A 26,035-nucleotide genomic window follows, 5' to 3' on the forward strand; every position below is an offset into this window, starting at 1 on the left:
TGACTGGTTTTGTGATCCATGGTCACATATTACCTTTTCACTTAGGTCAAAATGTTAATGCAAGTCAATATAATAACATTTTGGCTTTTAACAAGTTAATTTCACATCTAAATGAGCTATATTATTAACTATACCCTATAAGCCACACTAGGGGGCCTCAGTAAAACTTACAAATTTAAAATGTCTAAAAATGATTTTAAATGAATTACATGTATTTTAAGACACTTAGCAATTAAAATGACAGTTTTTGAATTTGTCCTCTTAGCAACTAACATTTGATTTAAAACTTTTGTGTTGGCAAATTATATTTAAATAAAAAAATAATAATAATAATTTCATTTTCTCATATTACATTTAAAGAGTTACATTAGCAGGTTAAAGTTAAGAACAATGTCTGTAGTAACAAATTGTGCATGTGAAGAACAGTATTGTGGTATTGTGATGTATTTATTTTATTTTCTTCCACATATATATATATTTGTGATTTAATTATTTAAAGTGTTAGCCATAATTTCTGTAAAAAACAAGTGTGTACATACATCCTCCTTTTGGTCGGGATTTCTATGTTGTCAAAAATGTCCAGATTTTGGCTTTGTTTTGGTGATAAGTAGGTGAATATTTCATTATAATTTCATATTAATTATATTATTTCATATTTAAGTTTATATGTAACAATTTTAATATTTAATTATAATGTCATTTAATAATTTAATTAATTTTTTCACTAGAAATGACAAGTGGAAAGAGTTGGTCAATATGTGCAAACTGACCGCCAACTGCAACTGTCAGAAGCCATCTTTATAGCTTAACTGTGAGAAGTGTGTTCACTCCAAAACATTCAACAAGAAGAAGTGTATAGTACGTGGGCCTAATTTAACACGTTGAATTCTATAGTGTATAGTACGTAATTTGGAACACAGATAAATTTAGACAAACAATACTGTGTATGAGGGCATATATATTGACAGTGGGGGACCAGTTAAAAGGCTGAGAACCACCTGACCCAGAATTAACTTAATTTTTCCAAATCTTATTAAGTTTAACCAACTGTTGTCAAGGTGGTTTAACTTGACGTATGAATCATCTTTGGACCCAAACATAAGGTAAAGAACATCAACAGAACATGAGGGTTAAATTGGCCGAGAAGCAGTTATTGGCTGAAACTGCGGTTTTTTAAAGAGCTCTCTGCATCTGCTCAGCGCGCTGTTTATTCAACGCGACATTCACGAAGGGCCAGAAAAAGCCACGGCAATATCATTTACAAGCGTGACTCGCATCAAGCGCGAGTAAGTGACGTAGATGAAGCTCAGTCAATCCGCGCGCTCCTCCAGCGGAGCCAAACTGCGCGCTCCTGAGTCTCTATATTAATCCGGTAAAGCGCCGCTATCCGTTCAGCACCACTGACTGTGTGAAGAGAGTTAAAGCGCTGACAGTGGGTGTTTAAGGACGGAAAGCTCTGGAAATCGTTCTTCGTTTGGACAGCTACTTGTGTGTGATTTTGTTTAAGTGACAGGAAGTTAAATGCGTTTGACGCGTTTGTGAGAAGGACTCCAACAGTTTGTTCAACATATGCACTGACTGTTCTCACTCGGATTCGGTTCTCACTGGAAAAAAAGCTTTGGATCTCCACTAACTACATCTGTGTTTCGGTCTTATGCTTGTTTTAAGTGATTTATATTAGCCTGTGGTCAAAGAGCTACACGCATTTTTATTTAAATAACATACTTCAATGTTTTTTTCGAATATCTGACTTTGTGGAATTGCGTTTTTTACGCCAAACGTCTTTTTTTACTCCAACTAACTGAATTTACTTAAGTTTTTGATGATGATGAGAGCTCTTTTTGTGGCACTGCTGCTTTTATACGCGTCAGGGAGCGGGAAAGTGGCTGGCGCGAGTGGCGCAAAAGGAAACCGCTTCGTGTGCACTGCCGTGCCCGCGGGCACCGACCTTAGTTGCCCGGTGGACACGAACAACCGGGTCCAAAGCACAAGTCCCCAGGAGGAAGAGTTGCGGAATACTATCATTCAGCTTCGAGAGACCATCCTGCAGCAGAAGGAAACTATCGTCAGTCAGCAGGGCACCATCAAAGAGCTTAACTCCAAACTGGCGCGCTGTGAGGCGGACGCCAAGTCGCGAGGCAGCCCGCGCAGGAAGGATTATAGTAAAAACACGATGGGCGATCTGCCGCGTGACCCCACCGAAACTGTGGAGCAGCTGGGTAAGACCATGCAGAGCCTCAAAGACCGACTGGAGAACCTGGAGGTGAGAGTTTATGCTTATGAGTGATAATGGCCACTTAAAAACCATCTATGATGCTTTTATGGAAAACAGAGCTCTAATGATCTGTGAAAATTGGCCTTGCTTATTAGCGATGCTTGATTTACGCCTGTCAAAACAAGGTCAGATGAACCATGTTACTAGGAGGGAGGGACTTTTCCTATTTGAATTCACGTTTTGAATTAAATGTGACCCTGGACTACAAAACCAGTCATAAGGGTATTTTAAAAAATGGATTTACCAGCAGAATAAATAAGTTTTTCACTGATGTATTGTTTGTTAGAATGCGACAATATTTGGCTGAGATACAACTATTTGAATATCTAGATTCTGAGGGTGCAAAAATAAAAAAAATACTGAGAAACTCGCCCTTAAAGTTGTCCAGATGAAGTTCTTAGCAATGCATATTACTAATCAAAAAGTAGCTTTTGATATATTTACGGCAGGAAATTTACAAAACATCTTAATTGAACATGATCTTTACTTAATATCCTAATGACTTTTGGCATAAAAGAAAAAATTATAATTTTGACCCATACAATGTATTTTTGGCTATTGCTACAAATATACCCGTGCTACTTAAGACAAATATTAATAACGAGCATATATAGTGTAGATATGAAATAGTGACCAAATACATGTTCAGCCATTATTTGAAGGAAATACTGATAGTACAAAGAACTTTTTTTCTTTGAACTTCGTTCTTAATTCAAATCGATGGTTCCATGAAGAACCTTCAACATCCATGGAACCACTAAAGGTTCTTTTCAGTGGAAGTTCTTCATTGACATTGATGCAAAACACCCCATTTTTGAATCTTGTTTTAAGAGTGTACAGTGTGGGGAAGGTTACTTTGGAAATGTAATAAGTTACAGATTACAAGTTAGCATATTTAAAATGTATTAAGTAGTGTAACTATTTCAATTACTTTATTAAAGTAATGCAACTGATTATATTGGATTACTTTTCTAAATTTACATTTCTAAATTTTATCAGAATCTTTTAAAACTTTTAATCATTTTTAAACATTTAAAGCAGGCAGGGTTAACTTTGCAGTAGTACTCAACACTGATTACTGTCAGACTTTCAAAATCCTTGAATTAATCACTTGAATAAAAAAGAAAAAAAAAAAAAAAGAAACACTAGCATCTAACAATGCTTTAGGGAAAAAAAAAAAAACAATTAATTTAAAAAATACAGCATATAAACAAACCCAAATAGGAAGTAAAACAGTTATCAAGTAAACATGTCATATTCTGTGTCCTAAACTTTTAAAACATTGGTGTCTTATATTTTAGAGCAGTCAATGGCATTTTGGAAAGAAGTCAATCAAATCTGTATATGTGTGAAAATATTCATGACATAACCCCTCTTTGTAACTGTTAACATTTCCATAAGTAACTGTAATTTAATTACACATTTTTTCTCGATAGCTTTAACAGATTACAGTTACATGTATTTTGTAATTAAATTTCATAATTCCATTAGGCCTATATGTAACTACACTGCTCATAATGTAGATAGTTGCATACAAGATATAAAAATAGCGAATTATATACATACACAGAATTTCTGAAATTAAATGCACCAACTGACAAGGCTGTTCGAAGATTCTGGTGTACTCAATTGACATATCACTTCTGTTAATTGCCAGAAGAATATGGATAATTACCAATATGAAAAACTTGAATTCGTACAGAGTCAATGGGTCAAAATGAATACCAGTTTTCACTCTGGTAGGGTTAAATTAATGTATGTCATGTAACTCTACATGAAATGATCTAATTTAACAAAACTCCAAACTGAATTACAACCCATTTTAATAAAAAAAAAATGGACCCACAGGGTGTCGTCAGCTAGATTACGTACAATTATTGTGTTTTTACAGTGAACATATATTTATAAAAAAAAAACCTTCTTGTAATTGCATCTGTAATTAATTCCTGTAATTACATCTACAGTATAGTTACACTCTTGACCCTAATTCTTAACCCAATCTTAAACCTACCCATACCACTAAACCTGTCCCTAACCTTACATGCTTCACACTTCAATAGTCGTATTTTGCATTACAGCACTTTAGTATACAACTGTTAACATAAAGATATATTTCTACCTGATTTAAGCCATAAAAATCACTTTTGTTGGTATACATTTATTAAATTAGGTTGATTCAGTAAAATTAAATTATATTTTTGACTTGAACCAGTTACATACTGGACCACAAAACCAGTCATAAGTAGCACGGCTATATTTTGTTTTATTTATTAAATCATTAGGATATTAAGATCATGTTCCATGAAAATATTTTGTAAATTTCCATAAATATATCAAAATTTAAGTTTTGATTATTAATATGTATTGCTAAGAACTTCATTTGGACAGCTTTTCAAATGGTTGTATCTCAAACAAATATTGTACTATCCTAACAAACCATACATCAGTGGAAAGCTTATTTATTCAGTTTCAGAATATATATGAATCTCATTTTCAAAAAATTGACCTTATGACTGGTTTTGTGCTTCAGGGTCACAAATATAACTTAATATTAAATATAATTTGATGTAATGTAATGATAGTAGTTAAAGACACCTAATATAAAGTGGAACCACCTTAAAGCATCCAACATTAATTCAGCATCTCACGAATCACCAGCAGTTTCATTATAAACAATTTCTGTCTATAACAGCATGAGGCAGATTAATATTTTGGTGTCTTTTGTTCTGCAGCAGCAGCTGCGTACCAACACATCAGGTGGAATGTTTCCCAACGAGCTGAGAGACCTGCTGAAGCGTCGTCTGACAGACCTGGAGAGCCAGCTGCTGACCAGAGTGGCCGAACTGGAGGAGGAAAAGAGCCAGCTGTACAACGAGACGGCCGCTCACCGCCAGCGCACAGAGAACACCCTCAACTCGCTGCTGGAAAGGATCACCGAGCTGGAGAAAAGTACGGCTGCTATCAGACATAAATTATTCAGCCAGGCATGTCAAATGAGATGGAATCCATCATTTTTTTCTTACTGATGTGGTGCCCTACCAGTTCAAAACATTTCTTTTTACCTGCCGTCCCCAGTATGGGATAGGTAGACTAGTCAAAGCCCTTTCGCACTCGATGTAAGCGCCATACACCGCTTTGAACTCCACATGAAACCGCTGCAGAAAGCGCCACCGAAGGGCAACAGGCTGGTAAAGAAAGCAAGCATGAGATATACACATATTCACAGTGAAAATATGCATTTGAGCTTAGAAGACAAAAAAAATCCTGCCGATTGTTTTGATATATCACACAACAAAAGCAGTCCTTGAGGGGAATGCATACTAAACAAACATCACATCACAGCAAGGATGAGAACGTATTGAAAAGAAAACAATAAACCAAACAATAAATAAATAATTAAATAAATACTGTTCAACACTTTGAAGTCGGTAGCAGTTTTTAATGGTTTTGAAAGACTTTTTGCACAAAGGGTGCATTTAATTGATCTAAAATAAAATAAAAACAGTAATATTGTGAAATAACTCAATTGTTTTCTGCAAAGCTGAAATTTCAGCATCATTACTCCAGTCTTAAGTGTCACACGATCCTTCAGAAACATTTCTTTTTATCAAGTTTGAAGACAGTTGCGCTTCATAGTTTTGTGGAACCGTTTCTTTCAGGTTTCTTTGATAAACAGAAAGTTCAAAAGAACAACATTTATGTAAAATAGGTTTTTATAACATTATAAATAACTGCACTGTCACTTTTACTCACTGTAATGCTTCCTTAATGAATAAAAGCATTAATTTCTTTAAACAAACAAACAAATAAATAAATAAACAAATAAATCTTACTGACCCCACAGTTTGGTAATGTAAATGTAAAAAAGTGTAAAAAATTAACTTACACTACCAGTCAAAAGTTTTTGAACAGTAAGAATTTTAATGTTTTTTTCTTTTCTGCTCACCAAGCCTGCATTTATATGATCCAAAGTACAGCAAAAACTGTAAAATGTTGAAATATTTTTACTATTTAAAATAACTGCTTTCTATTTGAATATATTTAAAAATGTAATTTATTCCTGTGATTTCAAAGCTGAATTTTTAGCATCATTACTGTCACATGATCCTTCAGAAATCATTGTAATATTCTGATTTGCGGCTCAAAACATTTAGTATTATGTTGAAAAAAGCGGAGTAGAATTTTTCTTTGATGAACAGAAAGTTCAGAAGAACAGCATTTCTATCTGAAATAGACATCTTTTGTAACATTATAAATGCCTTTATCATCACTTTTGTTCAATTTAAAGCATCCTTGCTCAATGAAAGTATTAATTTCTAGAATGAAAAAAAAATATACTGACTCCATGCTTTTGAAGAATAATGGTAGAATAATGTTACAAAAGCTTTTTATTTCACATAAATGCTGACCTTCGGATCATCATAGATGATATTCATAGATATTCATCAAAGAATCCTGAAACAATGTACTCAACTGTTTTAAATATTGATAATAATTAAAAAAAATATTTCTTGAACAGCAACTCAGCATATTAGAATGATTTCTGAAGATTGAAGTAATGAAGTAATGAAGTAAAGATGCTGATAATTCAGCTTTGACCCCAGGAATAAATTACATTTTAAAATATATTAAAATAGAAAACAGTTTTTGAAATAGTAAAAATATGTAACATTTTTTACTGTTTTGCTGTACTTTGAATCAAATAAATGCAGGCTTGGTTAGCAAAAAAAAAACATGACTGGTAGTGCAGATGCAAAGTTGGAGCAGTCATGGCAAAGGCAGGCACTGCATACATCATGCAGATTGCTTTTAATCATTGGCTGCACTTTGAAAGGTCATTGTTGAAACCAGCGCTCAACACAGCATCAGGGGAAACCTTTAGCTAACGCTTCACTGCATAAACTTCAATGCATTGGGCCATTTTTATGTTGAAAATGTTGTAGGATGAAACAAAGGTACCACTTTGGCAGAATTTGTTAGCTGCGGCAGTTTTCGTTCGGTGTGAGAATGTCTGCATGTAAATGAACTTGCTATTTGCAATCATTTGTTTGCCATTACTGCTCCTTTTGGCCTTTTTGGACATGGGATTTATGCAGCCCCCATCTGTTAGCACTGGATGGCCACATCATCCTGTCCTATTCCGAATTCAGAGAGCGTTAGCACAAATCAAGCCACTTTTGCAAAGCGACTGATTAACGCCAATGCATCAGCAGCAGCTACATCACCTTACATAGCCCCATCATGTCATATCATATTAGGACAATTACATGAGTCTGCATGGATCGCTCATTTCATTAATTGAGCCTGAAAGCCTTACCCAGATTCAATTTGCCAAAATCAAATTAACACAATCTCAGGTCAGCAGTTTGCATCTTCCCGTCCTTCAATGCAAACCTTTCCCTCGATTCTCTTCGCAGGTAACAGTGCATTCAAATCTCCAGAGGACTTCAAGGTGTCTCTGCCTCTGCGCACCAACTACCTGTACGGCCGCATCAAGAAGAGCCTGCCAGAGATGTACGCCTTCACCGTCTGTATGTGGCTGAAGTCCAGCGCCAGTCCTGGAATCGGAACCCCGTTCTCTTATGGCGTCCCGGGACAAGCCAATGAGATTGTGCTGATAGAGTGGGGAAACAGCCCTATGGAGCTCCTCGTCAATGATAAGGTAAGCCTGTGAGATACAGAAAAGCTATCTGATTAGTTGCTGACAATGAATACAAACTTGGCATTGTCATAGGTGTCTTAAAATAACATATGATTCATAGAAAAATATGGTAGTTCATTCTAGAGTAAATGGTCCCCGAAGGTTTCTCAGATAAGAGGTTTTCACAGCCTGATTTTAATACAAATTACATGAAGGTGCTTGAAGATCATATTAATTAAACTGCCATGTGGTGTGAGATGTTAAATTCCATCTAAAACAGCATGTATTGAATCAAATGTATAATTATTATGTGCTTTTCTTGATCTCATGTTAATTGAGAGGTTGCACTGAATATTTGCACTTTTAAAAATTCATTTGTCACAGCTTTTTAAAAGAACTACTGTGCCCACACGCACACACATAAGTACACTATTTGTCATACATGTAATACAAAGTTTAACTCACAGACAAATATACATTTGGAAAATTGCTAATAAGGATTAACTGCATCTACAGTACCTGACAGGAGGCATGTCACATGAGCTTCATTGTCTTTACTCACCCTGGAAGTCACTGCATGAAATCGCTCAGCATTTGATTAATGATAAAAATGTAACTTTAAAAAGTAAACAGGGCATAAGATGCAAAAATACAACATCATAGCTGCAGAATTGTCAGTTAAATAATAACAAGTAAAAAATGTATATATAATAACAAATAATAATAAGTACACAACTCTGCTTGTCTGCTTGTTGATTCATGGCACCTGTAGTTAGATGTAGTGATAGACCGATCGTTTAGTTCACATTTTGCATTAGTATAATGCAAAATGTTTCAAAATAAGAATTTCAGTCAAATGTACACTATCAGTCAAAAGTTAAAAATTAGAACAGTAAAATTAGAGTCTTTAAAGCCTGTTTTTATTTGATCCAAAGTACAGCAAAACAGTAAAATCTGAAATATTTTTACTATTTAAAATAACTGTTTTCTATTTAAATAAATTTAAAAATGTAATTTATTCCTGTGATTTCAAAGCTGAGATTTTAGCATCATTACTCCAGTCACATGATCCTTCAGAAATCATTCTAATATTCTAATTTGCTGCTCAGAAAATGTTTATTATTATAATTATTATGTTGAAAACAGCTGAGCAGAATTTTTTCAGGTTTCTTTTTGATAAATAGAAAGTTCAGAAGAACAGCATTTATCTGAAATAGAAATATTTTGTAACATTATCAAGGTCTTTTTCATTTTTTAAAGCATCCTTGCTAAATAAAAGTTTTAATTTCCAAAAAAAACCCACCCAAATCCGCATTTCTGAAGAATCATGTGACAGTGAAGACTGGTGTAATGATGCTGAAAATTTAGATTTGATTACAAGAATAAATTATATTTTAAAATATATTAAAATAGAAAACAGTTATTAGTAAAAATAGTAAAAATATTTTACAATATTACTACTTTTGCTGTATTTTGGATCAAATAAATGCAGGCTTGGTGAGCAGAAGGGACTTCTTTTAAAAAAAAAAAAGTTTAATATTAAAAAACTTTTGACTAGTACTAAAATTTCTGCAATATTTCAAAACTTTAATCCACAGGGGAAAATCAACCCATGGCAACAGTTAAAAAGCAGCCCAATTCTTCAATATATGATGTTTAATAACAAAGTTCGGGAGGAACACGATCAGACAATCAACTAATTTGGCACAAGTGCAACTCGTCTAGCTAATCATCCAAACTCGCACAAGTCATATATATGCACACAGCCAACTAATCACTGTTTTTCGGCATCCCCCTCCACCCCAACTCCCCACTCTTAATCTATCCTCATCCTATACTTGGGACAGTTCTCTGGGTTCGGGCCATATTCCGGGCTCGGAGCCCTCCCCCAGGACAGCACGCCAAAATATGCTTACTGTTTATTCAACCAGATTAGATGTAAGGGTGAACTCATGAAATAATATGTGGTCTCACAGTATTTGATTTTTAAAACAATCATAATTTTCATTTCTTTGGCATAACACTTAGAAATAATTGGACATAAATTATTTAAAAAATAAATTAATTGAGGGAAAAAAATCTGTAAAAAGAACTTTTTGATTCTGTGATCTTTTTATGGCATTAAAAAAAAAAAAAGAAAGAAACTGCTAAAAACATTTATCAAAAGTAAGTGAACACTTGATGCTGATGTTTAAAGATGCAAAATATCAGCCGATATATCAGCCTTGCCTAAATATAATTTTTGACCTCTAGAAAGTTTTTAAAAGGTGTTAAACTTCAGGACATAACTCATCCCCCATAACTCATGTTATGGTCAGGTTTTTCACCTGGTGTACAGTAAAACTGGAGAAAAAGTTCCACAGACTTGCATGAAGGGACTTGTATCTACCAGAGACCAGAATGACATAGAGATTTGTCAGGTTACTTTTTGGCCTGTAAGCTATCCCTCAGAACACCATAGTGCCTTTTGCACAGGCACCCATTCAATGGAATTTGAAAAAAATGAATTCGATTTTTACAGGATACTCCACCAGTCTGAATACCCAGTTGATCCATCCATCATTAAAACATGTGAAATATGTGACCCTGGACCACAAAACCAGTCTTACGTAGCACGGGCATATTTGTAGCAATAGCCAACAATACATTGTATGGGTCAAAATGATCAATTTCTCTTTTATGCCAAAAATCATGTTCAATGAAGATATTTTGTAAATCTCCAACCATAAATATATCAAAACGTAATTTTTGATTAGTAATATGCATTGCTAAGAACTTCATTTGGACAACTTTAATGGTGATTTTCTCAATATTTTGTGTGTGTGTGTGTGTGTGTGTGTGTGTTTTTTTTTTTGCACCCTTCCAGCAAAAAAATTCCAGATTTTTAAATAGTTGTATCTGGGCCAAATATTGTCCTGTTGTCCTAACAAACCATACATCAATGGAAAGTCTATTTATTCAGCTTTCAGATGATGCATACATCTTAATTTACAAAAAAAAAAAAAAAAAAAAAAAAAGACCCTTATGACTGGTTTTGTAGTTCCATATCACATTAAGATAAACCAAGCAAAAAAACAGCTTAAAACGAATGGGACTGAGAAAAAGTTCTTTTATTATAGGAAGACATTTTCAAGGACTAAGGTTCTTGCAATTAGATTGTTTTGTACAACTCCGACAAACCCATTTCTTAAAAATATTCTTCAGAGATCACGTTGGTTGCAGAGAGTCCCACAAAACTCCACAGACGGTTTTCACATGCACTTTTAATAAAAATGAATGTTAGATGACTAGCTTTCAGAGGCTGTTGTTGCACAAGACCCTCGATGATTTCAAAGTTTAGTATTAAAGCACACATAAATGAATTAAATATGTCCTTCGTGGTTCTAAATCAAGAATATGAAACTGAGCCGCTTTTCTTTGGGGAAAATTAGCTTCCAATATCTCATCCGCAAATGAGGTTAGCATGTCTCAGTAACCATGGATGCCGTATCTCTGGATCTTTGTGGAGGAGATTGCGCCATCGCTGGTTTTTGTCGAGTGTAACCTGAGGGTCTTGAGAGAGCGTGAGATGGGAAAAAGAACGAATGAGCTCTGCTGCCCCGCTAATTCCCCTGATACCTCACTCAGGAAGTGTCAGTTTGGCATCTCGCTTATTGAGAGAGGCATCTTGCCCCGCAGCCCTGCACAACATGCATTATACATGTACAGTGTGTGCGTATACGTATGTGTGTGTGTGTGTACACGTCAAGCTGGAAAGAACAAGAAAGTGACGAGGATCGAAAGAGATGCTGCCATGCTGAATGTGATTACCTGTCGAGTGTGTCTTCAGTGCTTTTTCTCACTCCAGTGAATGCATCACACCTCAGTGCTTCATTACTTCTGTCTGAATGTTGTGTTTTCGTACTTTTTGCATACTGCTCGACTTATGAGCATTAAAGGCCTAGTCTCAGGATGCAGTAGCTGTCAAACTCAATGTGCGTCTAGCTTGCAGATTAACTATATAAACTATTTTAAAGTATGTGGGGCATCAGATGCAACTTTAGAGGGCGGTTTATGATGATTCATCGAGACACTTTATATCCTCCCATAAGATGCACTCAGGCTAGACGTTGAGCATGCAAAATTTCTACAGACGACGCAATGGTCATAATATGACGTTACACTCTAAGGTGTCTTTTTAAAAACATAATAGACTGAAAATGTCAAAAATATTTGCATATGTATGAATGGAAGTCAACTTTTAAAGAACCCTTAAGGCATCCAAGATGTAGGTGAGCTTGTTTCTTCATCAGATTTGGTGAAATGTAGCATTACATCACTTGCTCACCAATGGATCCTCTGCAGTGAATGGGTACCATCAGAATGAGTCCAAACAGCTGATAAAAACATCACAATAATCCACAAGTAATCAACACAACTCCAGTCAATCAGTTAATGTCTTGTGATGTGAAAAGCTGTGTGTTTGTAAGAAACAAATCCATCATCATTATGATGTTTTTAACCTCAAACCGTTGCTTCTGGCCAAAATATCAAGTCCTTTATCCATAATATTGCTTTCTCCAGTGAAAAAGTTGTCTTGTCTGGATCAGAAGAAAAATATGCACAGATCAAGCACTGTTTACCAGTGAACACATTCCAAAACACATCTAAGCAAACATGTTGATGGATTTTGCTGTGAGAGGACAAAAGAATGTTTTATTTTTCACAGGGGAAATGTTATTATGGATTATGGACTTGATATTTTTGCCAGAAGCGGTCTATTGCCTGTTTTCAGTAGTCGATGTCTGAAGTGCAGATTGCACAGAAGTCATTTCCCAAACGAGCAGCTTTCTGTTGGTCAGCACGACAAATTTAAATGACTTTGGACTTTGTTTAAAAAAGCATAATTTTCTCTCCATTCTGGCCTTTAGTCTGCACTGAGACAGCGTTTTTATTATGGAAAACAGTGTGGTTTTCAGTGTGGACGTATTAAAAACAATAATGCATGTTTAGTCACAACACGTTCTCACTCCCAACTCGTCACATTTTGACACTTAGTTAGGATCACTTTTTGACGCTCAAGGTACCCCTTTTGTGTAATTTTTCGACGCACAGTATCCTCCATTGTTTTCAGTTGTCTTCATTGTTTGTCTTAATTTAATGGTTTGCATGCATTTGTAAAAAACAAAAGTACTTTTATATAAATGTTGGAGCACCTAAACCTACCTATTTCTAAACAATATAAAAGACGTAGCAGACAAATATTAGTACAGTCACAGGTATTTATTGCAAAAACTGACCATAAACAAGCAGTATAAAAGCATTACAAACAAGTCCTGTTGCATTCCAAGTCTAAAGCCATACACTCTCTTTGTGCAAAGATTGAGGGTTTTAATCACTGAAATGATCCCGCTTCGTTAACGCGATTACATCTCATTCTAAAAGATACTCCCGAACATTAGCGTGATGCATTCGGACACAAGACACACAAGAGCCAATAGCATTTCACAACAAGTCTGCCGAAAGGCTGCCAGCATTTTTTGAATTCGCGCACAGATAGACTGCAGTGCAGCACACAGGACGGCGGGCAGAGATGGCAGTCGCTACCCTGAGCGTCAAGAAGTGATGCCAAAGGGTCCTGACCAAGCATCAACATGTGACGAGTTTGGAGTGAGAACATGTTGTTAGTCATGTGACGCATATTGTACCAATAGATATCTATGTTTATACCGGTATATTGCCTGTTTATGCTACTTTCACACTGTTGCTAAAGATATGCTGCTTTGTACACTCTTCTTGAGGATGCACAATATTGTCAGAATCGGTCGATAATGGCTTTGAAAGTATCAACATCAGCCCGATATGAATAATTACGCTGATATGGAGGAATAACTCACATGTGCTCAGGGTGTGCTAGCGGTTAGATCAGGTCAGCAGTGTGGCTCATTCTTAACGCAAAGTTTTGACCGAATGATGATTAGATTCACTGTTTTGGATCGCTGCATTTAATCTGAGATTGCACATACAGATTAATGCATTGGGTGTGTGATAGAGTCAACAGTAACAGTAGTAGGGATAGTAGTCATTATCCCATGTCCTAATGCCCATTCGGTAAGGAGTTTTAATTCCATTGGGGGCACTGTTGGCCTACTTCTAATAAAATGAAAGTAAAATGCACAAATAACATTTAGATTGTTTCTGATTAAATAAAGTCATAATTGATGTCGTAAAACGATGAGTATGTTTTAAAGGTCAGAAGCTATGGCATACATGATTTTTAAAAAATCATGACACTTGTAAATTAAATAATTTTATATATACTGATGTCAATTAATGTATAATATGTTAACTTTTTCAAAAATAATTATGAGCTTTAAATTAAGATTTTCAGAATTTGTACAACTCTTTTGCTTTAGAGCATTTACAAACGTTAAATCTTAAAATAAAATGTTATGGTTACCACTGCATTTTTTTGAGGACAAAACAAAACAAAAACAAATGCAGCGATTGATATATAGTTTATTTATACTTATTTTCAAAGCTTCAGTGTACTGTCATTATAAAAGAACTTGATGTTTCCAAACAAAAGGAAGCATATCGGTATCGGCATCGGCTATCAGCCAAAATGAGCGTGCAGTACAGCGAATGTAAAGTTTTTTTTTTTTTTTTTTTTTTTTTTTTTTAGTTAACTTCAGAAACTTTTGACAATGCTAGGGTGGACAGAGAGCGTTTTGAAACAAATACACAGTTCAAATGTATCTGGACTGTATCTATAGACTGTGGCCTAAAGCCGGTTCACGCCAAGAACGATAACTATAACTATAAAGATAACATTCTAAAAATCGTTTTAAATTTAAGAGAATAGCAGAGTTCACACCTATAACGATACAGGGGAAAGATATTGTTGGGATCACTTTCAGAACAATTTTATTTTACAGCTGATGAACAATAAAACACTGACAGCTAATCAGACTTCATTGAAATTTAAAGGGCTTGCGTATTTGAAATAGCAGACAACATTGTAGAGAAGTAAATAGACATTGCATAGCAAACAGGCCCCTTTTGCTGTTATAAATTCACTGTAAACCATGGCTTCTAGGGGCTCATTGCTTTATAATTCTCTTACAGTTCACAGTTTGAACAGAGCCCTCTCAAACATCCTGTTGGTGCAGACTCATAGACTTGCATTTAAAGAAGGACTTGAGCCGTATTTAGGGATCAGAATATGGCGATTTACTCGTTTGACATGGCCAACCACCCAGAACAGCCACATAACAACTCAAAACACCTTAGCATTGTGACTGTGACTAGCACACTTACATTTCCTTCAGCAAATCCAGTTATATTCTTCGATGGGAAGTGAGTTACAATGAGACATTTCAGGATTATGTCTGTAGGGACACAACGGAGGAAACCAGCGTACATCTAGTGAATAATTACTGTGAAAGCAGTTACTTTCTCTTGAATATGCACTTTTTAGCATCAGTTTCCACAGTAATAACCCCCTACGGTTTGGCCCTTGCTGTCACAGGTAGCTCAGCTTCCTCTCTCCGTGAGTGACGGCCGCTGGCATCACATCTGCATCACCTGGACAACCAGAGACGGCTTCTGGGAGGCCTATCAGGATGGAGAGCGACTAGGGACTGGAGAGAATCTGGCCCCCTGGCACCCAATTAAACCTGGAGGAGTCATTATCCTAGGCCAAGAACAGGTGAGTGCATGGGAGTGAGAGAGAGGACGTAAAAGAGCTGATCCCTCACGAGGAAGGCATGCAACGATAATAATAAGTCTTCACACGCGATGATGAGAAGACGTCACCTCTCAGCAGCACTCAGCTCGGGGATGTCTTGAGAGAAATGTTACATGTGACACAGAGAGCAGGCACACAAAATCCACATAATCTGGTCACCTGCACTGAGAGTCTCTGATTATTGAGCACATTCACACTGCTAACAGTGCATGAGAAAGCACAATCTGTGACCTAAATTGCAAGAAGTGATAGATTAATAACTTTTAGCTGGGTCAAGTCATAGTTATTTATGTACTGCTTTATATAAAACGGATTGTTTCAAAGCAGCTTCATTAATAAGTAGGAAAATGCAACAGGGTTACTGTTGTATAATTCATCAGTTAAGAAACAAATTTGATTTCAGCTGTAAAGCAGCTCTACAGAGGATAATAGTGTCATTATTCAGCTCATTATTTAGTTCAGTGTTGATTCAATTCAGTTCAGTAAGTATCGATGTTGTGAAATTAGTGTAAGTTGAGTTTAAATTTTGTCAGTGCAGTTAAATAATATTAGTGAGTATTGCCGTTTAAAACCTTGGGCCATTTTTGTTGTGCATTAAAATTGGAACTCTTTTAGAATGAATATTAGGCCTGGGAGTCGATTCCAAAAAGAATCGATGCCTCAATTCCGAGGCGTTGGGAATCTAGAGTCGATCCTATCAAGGGGAATCGACTCCCCATTCATAGCCATTTTCAGTTCAACAAAGCTTATCTATGAGCGCCTCTCAAACGAAAGGTTGCATCATACGAAGGCTGCATATCTCGGCTGCTGTCATCAAATGTCGCTGAACATCGATTCACGAAAATAAACTGAATAAAAAAAGAGTCAGTACTGAGCTCGTTTGAGTTTGAGGATGCAGCCTTGCTCGCTAATAATGATTATAAGTCTGATTCGTTTCCACGATAAGGTTCTTTTGGATAGATCGTTTGAATGAACCAGTCCAAAAACGATTCAGAAGTTATTTTATGGTGAAATGGCCTTATATTGTCAACAGTTTTGAGCGCTGCACAACAGAATAGATCATGATGTGATCAAGGGTCTTGATCCTATTTTCATCTTAAATAAAATACTATTTTTTAACCTTTCTATCAGCCAATGATAATTCTGAAAGAAAACGCAGAGAGTACATCTGATTTGACAGATAAACCACCAGCTCTTATATCAGTGTTGTTGTTCTGGTTATCTTGTTTTAGTGTACAGTTTTTTAATTTTGCGCAAAGCATAGGCTACTGGCGTTAAAGTACTCGTCATTCAGCTGAAATGGGCCTTGTTCCATTCATGCAATAAACGCATGTCCACTGCTGCACTGTGGGCTATGACTAATTTCATGTGCAATACGGACAAAATTTCAATTTAAATACAGAAATGTATCATATTTTTAAAAAATAAAGCTTAATATTATGATAAGGCTACTTTCTAAGACCTTTATATCCTACAGTCATGGCGAAATTAGGTTCCTTCACTATAAAAAAACAAACAAGAATCGAAAACAACAGTGAGGAATCGATTCTTGGAATCGAATCTCATCGATTCAAGAACCAGGAATCGGACTCGGTTCGAAAATTTTCGGAATCAAACAGCCCTAATGAATATGCTTGTGTTGTAAGCTATATATATATTTAAAATACTCTTAAAAATAAATGTCCCAAAAGGCAGTTTTTCATAATGATGCCATAGGGGTCATTCTATAATTAGAATTTGACAATGTGAAGAAAAAAGTTTTCCTGTTTCCCAAAAACCCAAACACGACCTTTCATAGCTGCTTTGAAACAATCTATATTGTATAAAGTGCTATAGAAATAAAGGTGATCTGTAGGAATATGTGCATAAAATACTATCTATGTTTGCTACTGTCCACAATGTTATCTTTACTGGGTAACACAGCTGACAGGTAACTTAGTTGACATTTTTAGTGTTTTGGGCCTATACTCAACATGGATGCCTAGAACTACTGAGCATATGGTATGTTTAGAAATATATTTTCATAAGCAAAACAATATTTGCAGCAATAATACTTGTGTAACACTGTTGACAGTCAGTTAATCCACTCTTGACACAGGTTTGCTAGTTTAATCAATATTAAGGGAAAGAGAGAGACCGTAACGTCTAGTGTTTCATCTATGTGCTTCTAGAGGAAATATCATCATACTGTGCAAATTATGTGAGAATGGGACAAACCATTCCTTTCTGAGGGAGGGTTTTCTTGAGGGTAACTTTTTTTTGGACACAAATAAAAAAAGTTATATCACAATAAACACTTATTATTTTTGAAGCACAAACCCAAATGTCTTGATAACCTAATCTAACTGAAGGCAAAACTATGAAATTAATTTATATTTGAGGTCATTTTCATGCTTAAATGCAGAGTAGAATTAGCAACTTTACAAAACCAGACAGCTGAATACCAGGGTTGTATGTGATATAAACATCATTTTTGAACAAAAGATATGGCTTTTTCAACATATAATAGTGTGATGGGGAAAAAATATAACTGTGTACTAGAATTGTGTACTATGTTGATGGAAATATATTAAAAATATACTTCACGGACATGAGACGTACACACAATTATAGAATGACCCAAACACTTCTTACATGATACACTTTTTAATAATCTAAAGAACCTTTTTTCACTATAAAGAACCTTTGTGTAATGGAAAAGTTCCACTAACGTTAGAGGCTCTTCATGGAACCATTAATGCCAACCAAAAATCTTAATTCAGATTCATTGCTCTGAGGGACTAACAGTTAAATGGTTAGTTCACCCAAAAAATTAAAATTCTGTCATTAATTACTCACCCTCATGAGTAAATGAATAAGACCGTCATTCATTTTCGGAACACAAATTAAGATATTTGATGAAATCTGAGAGCTGAGAGATACAAGAATACTTTTTGTGTGTAAAGAAAACAGAGATAACAGCTTTATAGCTTTTAACAACTTCAAAACATTAAGATTGAACCACAAATATCACATTGACTATCGTAATGATGTCCTTATTACCTTTATTGCCTTAAACGTGTCAGTTGCATTACTGTCTATGCAGGGTCCGAAAGCTTTTAGATTTCATCAGTAATATCTTAATTTGTGTTCTGAAGATGAACGAAGGTCTAATTGGTTTTGAATGACATGAAGGTGAGTAATAAATGACAGAACTTTCATTTTTGGGTGACCTATGCCTTTAACTTACATGCGTAGTTCATATGCGAAACCGTTTTCTGAAATGTTAATTGTTATTATACAGATTTCAGTAGTTTTATTAAACAAATGGATTGTTTTAGAACTAAACATTACAAAACATCGCAGAATTCATCATCTTCATTAGTAATGCTTTTACTGCTTTTGGCAGAGCATACAGGGTATGAATTTTAATCAGTTCCCTGAGGACTGAACCAACGTCCTTGGCATTACTATTCTCATATTCTACTAGTTAAACTACACACTCTAAAAATGCAATTATTTTGTATTTTTTTTCCTGCCAGCTAAAAAAGACCCACCGTGGCCAAAGCATAAGGTGCTGAGTGCCGCCAAGAAACTGAAAACCCGTAATAAATAATGAAATTTAGAAAAAAAGAAAAAGCTATGTATTTTATCAAAATGACAAGATCTTACTGTCTGCATTTAAAGCATTTTTAATCAATCCTCTCAACCGTCAGTCTGGCCTTTTCACGTCCCAGTCACCGGTCACCACTCAACCGATTTCAGTGTGAGAAAAAAACACTCCTGCAGTTTTAAAACAATACAATCCTCATTGCAGGCAGTTTCAAAATTCTCTTCTTTCTCTGCTTCAGTTAGCTTTCTTATATTTAACAAACATATTTCTCTCCTGAGTGCAACAAAAACAGATAGACAAAGTGGTCTCGACACTCAAAGAACCCTTTGAACTTGTGTGATATGCATGATGCCGCATTCCCAGCCCACCACCATTGGCTTATAAATGATTATCAACCCAAACTGGGTCATATCAACTCAGCTTCCTTACCCAGCAGGCCCAACCCATGCATTTGGTTGATGTTGGGTTGACGGTTTAGAGTACAGGGAATCCAGAAAGGAACTGGCATGAAAGGAATATCAGATGTCTGTAGAATTACACTGAATGTGTTTTTATTCAGGCAGCAAGCTACAAAGTACGTAGACAGATTAACTTACTTCAGGTCTCAGCAGAATTTCCCATGCAGAGGATTTTAGTCTAGTCTCCTGTGAGCTTCCATCAGTTAGCATTAGCAGGTTACATACTGTAAGCCGAAGCAGACAGCAAGGCAGCTCATTAGGGTTTGGATCAGAGTCCCAGTTTGCTGAGATTTTTAAAACACTGAAAGATTTTAGAAATATGTAAAGCTACATAATGTATTTTTAACATTAGCCAGTAACCGGTTTGTAGGTTGCCTGAACAAGAAGTTCATTGAAAGACTTTTTCTGACGGTGTAATTTCGAGGATCGTTGTTTGTAACGGTTCAGCCTAAGACTGTGATTGAATTATGCAACCCTCACGACAGGACACTCAGAAACACAATGGCTTCTGTCTGAATGTGTTTGACTTTAGTCGCAGTGCTCTAAAGGCGAAATGAAAGAAGTTAAATGAAAAGAACAATTAAATCATAAAAAAAGATGTCAAATGTTTCACAGATAAAGTGCAAGTTCAGGGTTAATAAGATTTTCTCTCTCTTTTTTAAATTTTTTTATTTAACTAGGATTCATTAAATTAACCAAAAGTGATAGTGATTTATTTCATATAAAAGCTGTTTTTTTGAGCTTTCTATTCATTAAAGAATCACGGTGCCACAGTTTCCACAAAACTAGGAAGTTGTTCGACTATTTTCAACATTGATAATAATTAATAAATGTTTTTTAAAGAGATACCTCACCCAGAAATGGAAATTACCCCATGATTTACTCACCCTGAAGCCGTCCTAGGTGTATATGACTTTTTTCTTTCAAACGAATACAATTGGAGTTACAGTTGAGGTCAAAAGTTTACATACACCTTTCAGAATGTTAATTATTTTACCGAAATAAGAGGGATCATACAAAATGCATGTTATTTTTTATTTAGTACCTACCTGAATAAGATATTTCACATAAAATTGATTACATATAGTCCACAAGAGAAAATGATCCTTTTAAAAAGTTTACATAAACTTGATTTTTAATACTGCGTTGTTACCTGAATGATGCACAGCTGTGTTTTTTGTTTAGTGATAGTTGTTCATGAGTCCCTTGTTTGTCCTGGACAGTTAAACTTCGTGCTGTTCTTCAGAAAAATCCTTCAGGTCCCACAAATTCTTTAGTTTTTCAGCATTTTTGTGTATTTGAACCCTTTCCAACAATGACTGTATGATTTTGAGATCCATCTTTTTTTTACACTGAGGACAACTCAATGCAACTATTACAGAAGGTTCAAAAGCTCACTGATGCTCCAGAAGGAAACACGATGCATTAAGAGCCGAGGGGTGAAAACTTTTGAACAAAACGAAGATGTGTACATTTTACGTATTTTGCCTAAATGTCATATTTTTTCATTTAGTACTGCCCTTCAGAAGCTACAGAAGATATGTACATGTTTCCCAGAAGACTAAATAAGTTAAATTTACCCTGATCTTCAAATTCCAAAAGTTTTCACCCCCCACCTCTTAATGCATCATGTTTTCTTCTGAAACATCAGAGAGTGTTTGAACCTTCTGTAATGGTTACATAAGAGTCCCTTTTTATTTAGTCCATTTTTATAAATTCAACTATTATTTTCTCTTGTGGATTTATATGCACATTTGTTTTATGTGAAATATCTTATTCAGGTTAGTACTGAATAAAAAATAACATGCATTTTGTATGATCCCTCTTATTTTGGTCAAATAATTAGCATTTTGCAGATTCTGCAAGGTGTATGTAAACTTTTGACCTCAACTGTAAATGCATTAAAAAAAATCTTACCAATCCTAAATGTTTGAATGGTTTTATTTCAATTCAACCATCGTGACCCATCCCATGTGTAGTGACGTGTGCTGTTATCCCACAGGACATCGTAGGTGGGAGATTTGATGCCACTCAAGCTTTCGTAGGAGAGTTAAGCCACTTCAACATTTGGGACAGAGTCCTGCGTCCTATAGACATCTCTGCTATGGCCAACTGTTCAGCCTACATGCCTGGCAATGTGGTGCCGTGGGTCGATGCCAACGTGGAGGTATTTGGCGGTGCCACAAAAGCAGCGCTGGAGATTTGCGAAGACCGTCTCTTTGATTCCTAAGGACACGTTTGTCAGTTTGGAAGCATTCTCGTCATAGAGGTAACCCACATCCCAATACTGCTCTGGGAAACAAAGACAGCTCAAAAAAACACGTTTACGTTCTCACATGATGGATTATATCGTCTTCTATTCTGCTTTCTGTTTGTTGAGACTTTGCTGTCAGCTGGACCAATAACTAAAATGACTGTGATTAATTAGAAAAAAAAAATCATTCTGCACATTTCAAGGTCAGAATAGAGTATTTGCGGCTCTGGTTGAAGCTAAACTTTCTTGTTGATATGATATATGCTTTTCTCTGTGCTGTGTCCTTCAGAAACTTCTTCTCTCTCCACAAACTCATGGGTATTTTAAGAAATGCAGTAAATGATGGATTTTTTTTGCCATTTTCGCTTTGAGCTTTTGTCATGTTGTGTATAAGCCGATGCCCTTCAAACCCCTGAAAAGAATTCAACTGCATAGTTTCTTTGTTAAACATTAATGAATGAGCTGTGACGTTCAACACACGAGGAAGCATTCAGACAGAATTATGTCTGTGTCTTTGATCCAGAGATTAGTGGAGGAAACATTCACATTTGAAAAATCTGCTTTAACATCGCTATCCCTCAGCAGCTGCCGTCTCGAGCAGATCTGACATCCAGAAACCTTAAAAAGTAGCAAAGCTGCCAAGGACTGACCCGCAGCTCTCAGAAGCTCCCGGGGGAAGGTCTGGCTGCGGGACAGAACGGGACGGTCTGGCTGATGTGGTTCACCTCGTGAAGCTACTTTAATTTCATTCAGTTTGTGAATCCCAAATTGTGCTGATTTTTGACATGCGCAGAACATGGCGTAATGAGATTAACTGTGAGAACTCGACCAGGAATGTGTGCTATACTTTTTTAATAGCGTTTTACTGAAACAAAAAAACATATTTTTCGTTCAGATGAAACAGAAATATTGATAGGCACTAATGAGGTTGACAGCGCTTGCGCTTGTTTAAAGCGTGATGTCAGGAAGTTTGATTTATCTGACAGTTTGATGCTACAAATGAGTGAATCTCACGAAACCTGTCAAGAATATGCCCAGGTCATATTTTCCCCTCCAAATTTAAAACAGAGAAAAAAGAGAAATTATATTTTGCATAAGAAAATGCACTTTAACATTAAATTTAAGCACATTTGCCCCAGATTCTCATTACCATAATGCAAAAAAATATATTTTTATTGTGAAGTGTTTATGGTAGTCCTGTTTGCTTTTTTTACGTAAATATTATTTTACTGTAATTTTATTGAAATAAAAACAGTATTACTGGCATTACAATAACGAGAATCAACCTTGAGAACTCAAAAAAGGGAAATGTGCATATAATAATAATAGTGTCACAAAAAAAGAGGCTTTTTTTTAACCTGCAGATGTTTTCGTGAGATTCACTTGTGTGCTTTCTGATTTTCTTAGTGCTTGATATATTTAGATGACTTCTTCAAATTGTACATTTGTGTTGAAGTAGAGCAGTGCAATATATATGGGACACTTTATGTAAATGTTGTCCTCAGCATCGTTTCTGTGTTTTCGCGTCTAAATGCACCGGCGGGCCTGTCGCTGTCGCTCCGTCTCGCTGTGTTACATGGATGTTTTCATTTCATCTTTCAACGTGTTGTGCACAAAGGCCAGATCAAAGTCTGTGAAATTCACTGTGGTGCGGCATTCTTACACAATAGACACTAATAATGCATTAGTGTGTTTCCCTTGTCGACACGTGTTTGTATTTGGGCTACAAGAGCTCTACCGCTCTACCGAAATGCACTGGAATGAGATGACACTCTTCTGAATACTCAGTTTCTTTCTTTTGAATGTAATCTACTGCTATTTTGTGTCATACATGTACTTAGAGGAACAAAAATCTCGTATGTAAATGCATTTTGATCTGTTATGCTGCCTTCAGGTCCTGTTGAGATCATTATATGTCGTAACGACCAATGGGAACCGCTGAATTGAATTAAAGAATCATGGTGGATGCTAACTGATATTGGTCATGATTGTTGATGAAGAACAAACAATTAAATTTGGGTGGTGAAGAGATAAACCTTCAGTTGCACTCCTAATGTGCATCTTTTGCTCTTCATTGGTTTCTTGTCATTTCAGAAATTGAAAAAGTAATAGAAACTACGGATTGTCCAGTGTGTCCATGTTATTCTGACCAAATCGTAATTATGATTTCCAAACACACATGCATGTTGGACTTGAAGGCAGCATTAGGGCGAAATGTTTACTTGTTTATAATCTGATCTGATTTTGTTTCAGAATGTAACATGATATTTTTGTCCAAAATGAATGGCCTTTTTCTGAGCACCGACTGTGCTTTCTGGGTTTTTCAAGGATTCAACCTCTAATGTAAGACCGCAGTGTGAAATGACAAGGGCGAGGGAAATAATAGACCAAAAAATGGGTTTAATGTGAAATCTCTCTTTCCTTGTATACAGAGCAACCTGGCGATGTTGTTCAGCATGGAGGAATGGTTGAATGTCCTTCTTCACCCAATAAATGATTCTGAAAATCACTGATATATCAGAGTTGTGCCTCAGGGAATATTTCAGTCTTTTACAGTTGCAACACACTTGAGTCTGTTTCTTTTCTGTTTATTAACAGTACGCACTCTATCAGCTTTTGAAATACACTACAACATGAAATGCATATCGAACCTAAAAAAAAATCATATCAGGTTTTAAATAATTTTAAGTAATATTGATACCATTTACACTACTTTTCAGAAAAATTGGGGTTGGTAAGATTTTTGTTGAAAGAATCTCTTATGCTCAGCAAGACTGCATTTATTTGATCAAAAATACATTAAAAGCAGTAATATGGTGACATATTATTACAGTTTAAATTAACTGTTTTCTATTGTAACATATTATAAAATGTAATTTATTCCTGTGATTTCAAAGCTGAATATTCAGCATCATTACTCCAGTCTTCAATGTCACATGATCCTTCAGAAATCATAATATGTTGATTTGCTGTTCAAGAAACATTTCTTATTATTATCATTGTTGAAAACAGTTGTGCTGCTTAATATTTTTAGATTGAAATATAAACAATATATTTAAACTATATTTTTTTTTAGAATTTTATGATCAATTGAAAGTTAAAAATTCAAATAATTCGAAATAGAATTTTTGTAACATTAGAATGTATTTACTGTCACTTTTAAATTGATTTAATGCATCCTTGCTGAATAAAAGTATTAATTTCTTTTAAAGAAAATTGGCTCTGACCTCAGACTTAGTGCATATTCATCCCACGTAAACCGAATTTATCTAAATGTAATTATAACGTGTACTTGCTTAAAAAAATAAATCAACTGTGCCTAAAACACTTTCTGCGGCTTAGCCAGAAATGGACAAATCTACTAATGAGTCATTGGTCTCATAAAAATGACTTTCAAAATTGGAACCAAAAAAAAAAAAAAAAAAATCCATCTCTTCATGATTGCTCATAACCTGTCAATCTGTGCTCAGCAAGCATTAAGTTCAGAATTAATTGTCTACCCATTTTATTTGGACGATATGGTTGAACACTAACAAGGTCGAATGGATACATTAATGCGATAGTCCATTCAATTCATTATAATGGAACTATCAGTTTCTATTCAAAGCTTTAGAGGATTTAAGACCAAAGATGTGCAGTTCCTGCTGTGTCTACAGTACTTTTCCCTTTTGTCCTTCCTCTGCAATGGGAGTTTATGAAAGCCTGCAACCATTTTAAGGAGAGTTGTGAAGTCTGACACACATGAATGGTGTTTCGCATTTGAAGATTTATCAGACAAACCCTCTGGTCTGAATTCAAGATTGTGTCAGTTTCTTGATCGCCTCCAGTGTTGCCAAGTCTGTGATTTTCACACAGAATTGGACCACTTTTACACTGTTGTCGCGGTGGTTTTTCATGTCCAAGCGACCCCAATAACGTGATATTTAGTTCCTGGAATGGGAATTTTACCAGGGGAACCCTGCCAAAAAGCATTTATTTATTTATATTTACCGGGGGACCCCCTCCAAAAAGCGATTGGGCTAGTTTTGGGCCAGTTTTGAGTAGCAAACGGGCAGGTTTTGTTGTGAAAACCTGGCAACCTTGATT

At 35.6% G+C, this 26,035-nt stretch overlaps 1 protein-coding gene across 2 annotated transcripts; it reads left to right on the forward strand.

Moving 5' to 3' along the window:
- Positions 1-1,307: 1,307 nt before the first annotated feature.
- nptx2a (neuronal pentraxin 2a) lies at positions 1,308-24,462 on the forward strand. 2 transcript variants are annotated; one of them, XM_051106690.1, is made up of 5 exons: positions 1,308-2,263; positions 5,011-5,224; positions 7,693-7,937; positions 15,427-15,606; positions 21,698-24,462. In XM_051106690.1, the coding sequence occupies exons 1-5, from the start codon at positions 1,823-1,825 to the stop codon at positions 21,923-21,925; spliced, it is 1,308 nt and encodes a 435-aa protein (XP_050962647.1). In that variant the 5' UTR covers positions 1,308-1,822; the 3' UTR covers positions 21,926-24,462. The 2 variants fall into 2 exon arrangements, with proteins under 2 accessions (XP_050962647.1, XP_050962646.1); XM_051106689.1 differs by having other exon boundaries at positions 1,310-2,263; positions 5,008-5,224.
- The last annotated feature ends 1,573 nt before the right edge of the window (positions 24,463-26,035 follow it).

The sequence above is a fragment of the Labeo rohita genome, chromosome 3 (genome assembly GCF_022985175.1).
Source record: "Labeo rohita strain BAU-BD-2019 chromosome 3, IGBB_LRoh.1.0, whole genome shotgun sequence".
NCBI lineage: Eukaryota > Metazoa > Chordata > Actinopteri > Cypriniformes > Cyprinidae > Labeo > Labeo rohita.

Excerpts from the sequence above, each read along its gene's own strand:
- nptx2a (XM_051106689.1), top strand. The coding sequence starts at position 1,823 with ATGATGATGAGAGCTCTTTTTGTGGCACTGCTGCTTTTATACGCGTCA. Across the intron at positions 2,264-5,007 it reads ACCGACTGGAGAACCTGGAG|CAGCAGCTGCGTACCAACAC; the intron begins GTGAGAGTTTAT and ends TTTGTTCTGCAG. Across the intron at positions 5,225-7,692 it reads GATCACCGAGCTGGAGAAAA|GTAACAGTGCATTCAAATCT; the intron begins GTACGGCTGCTA and ends TTCTCTTCGCAG.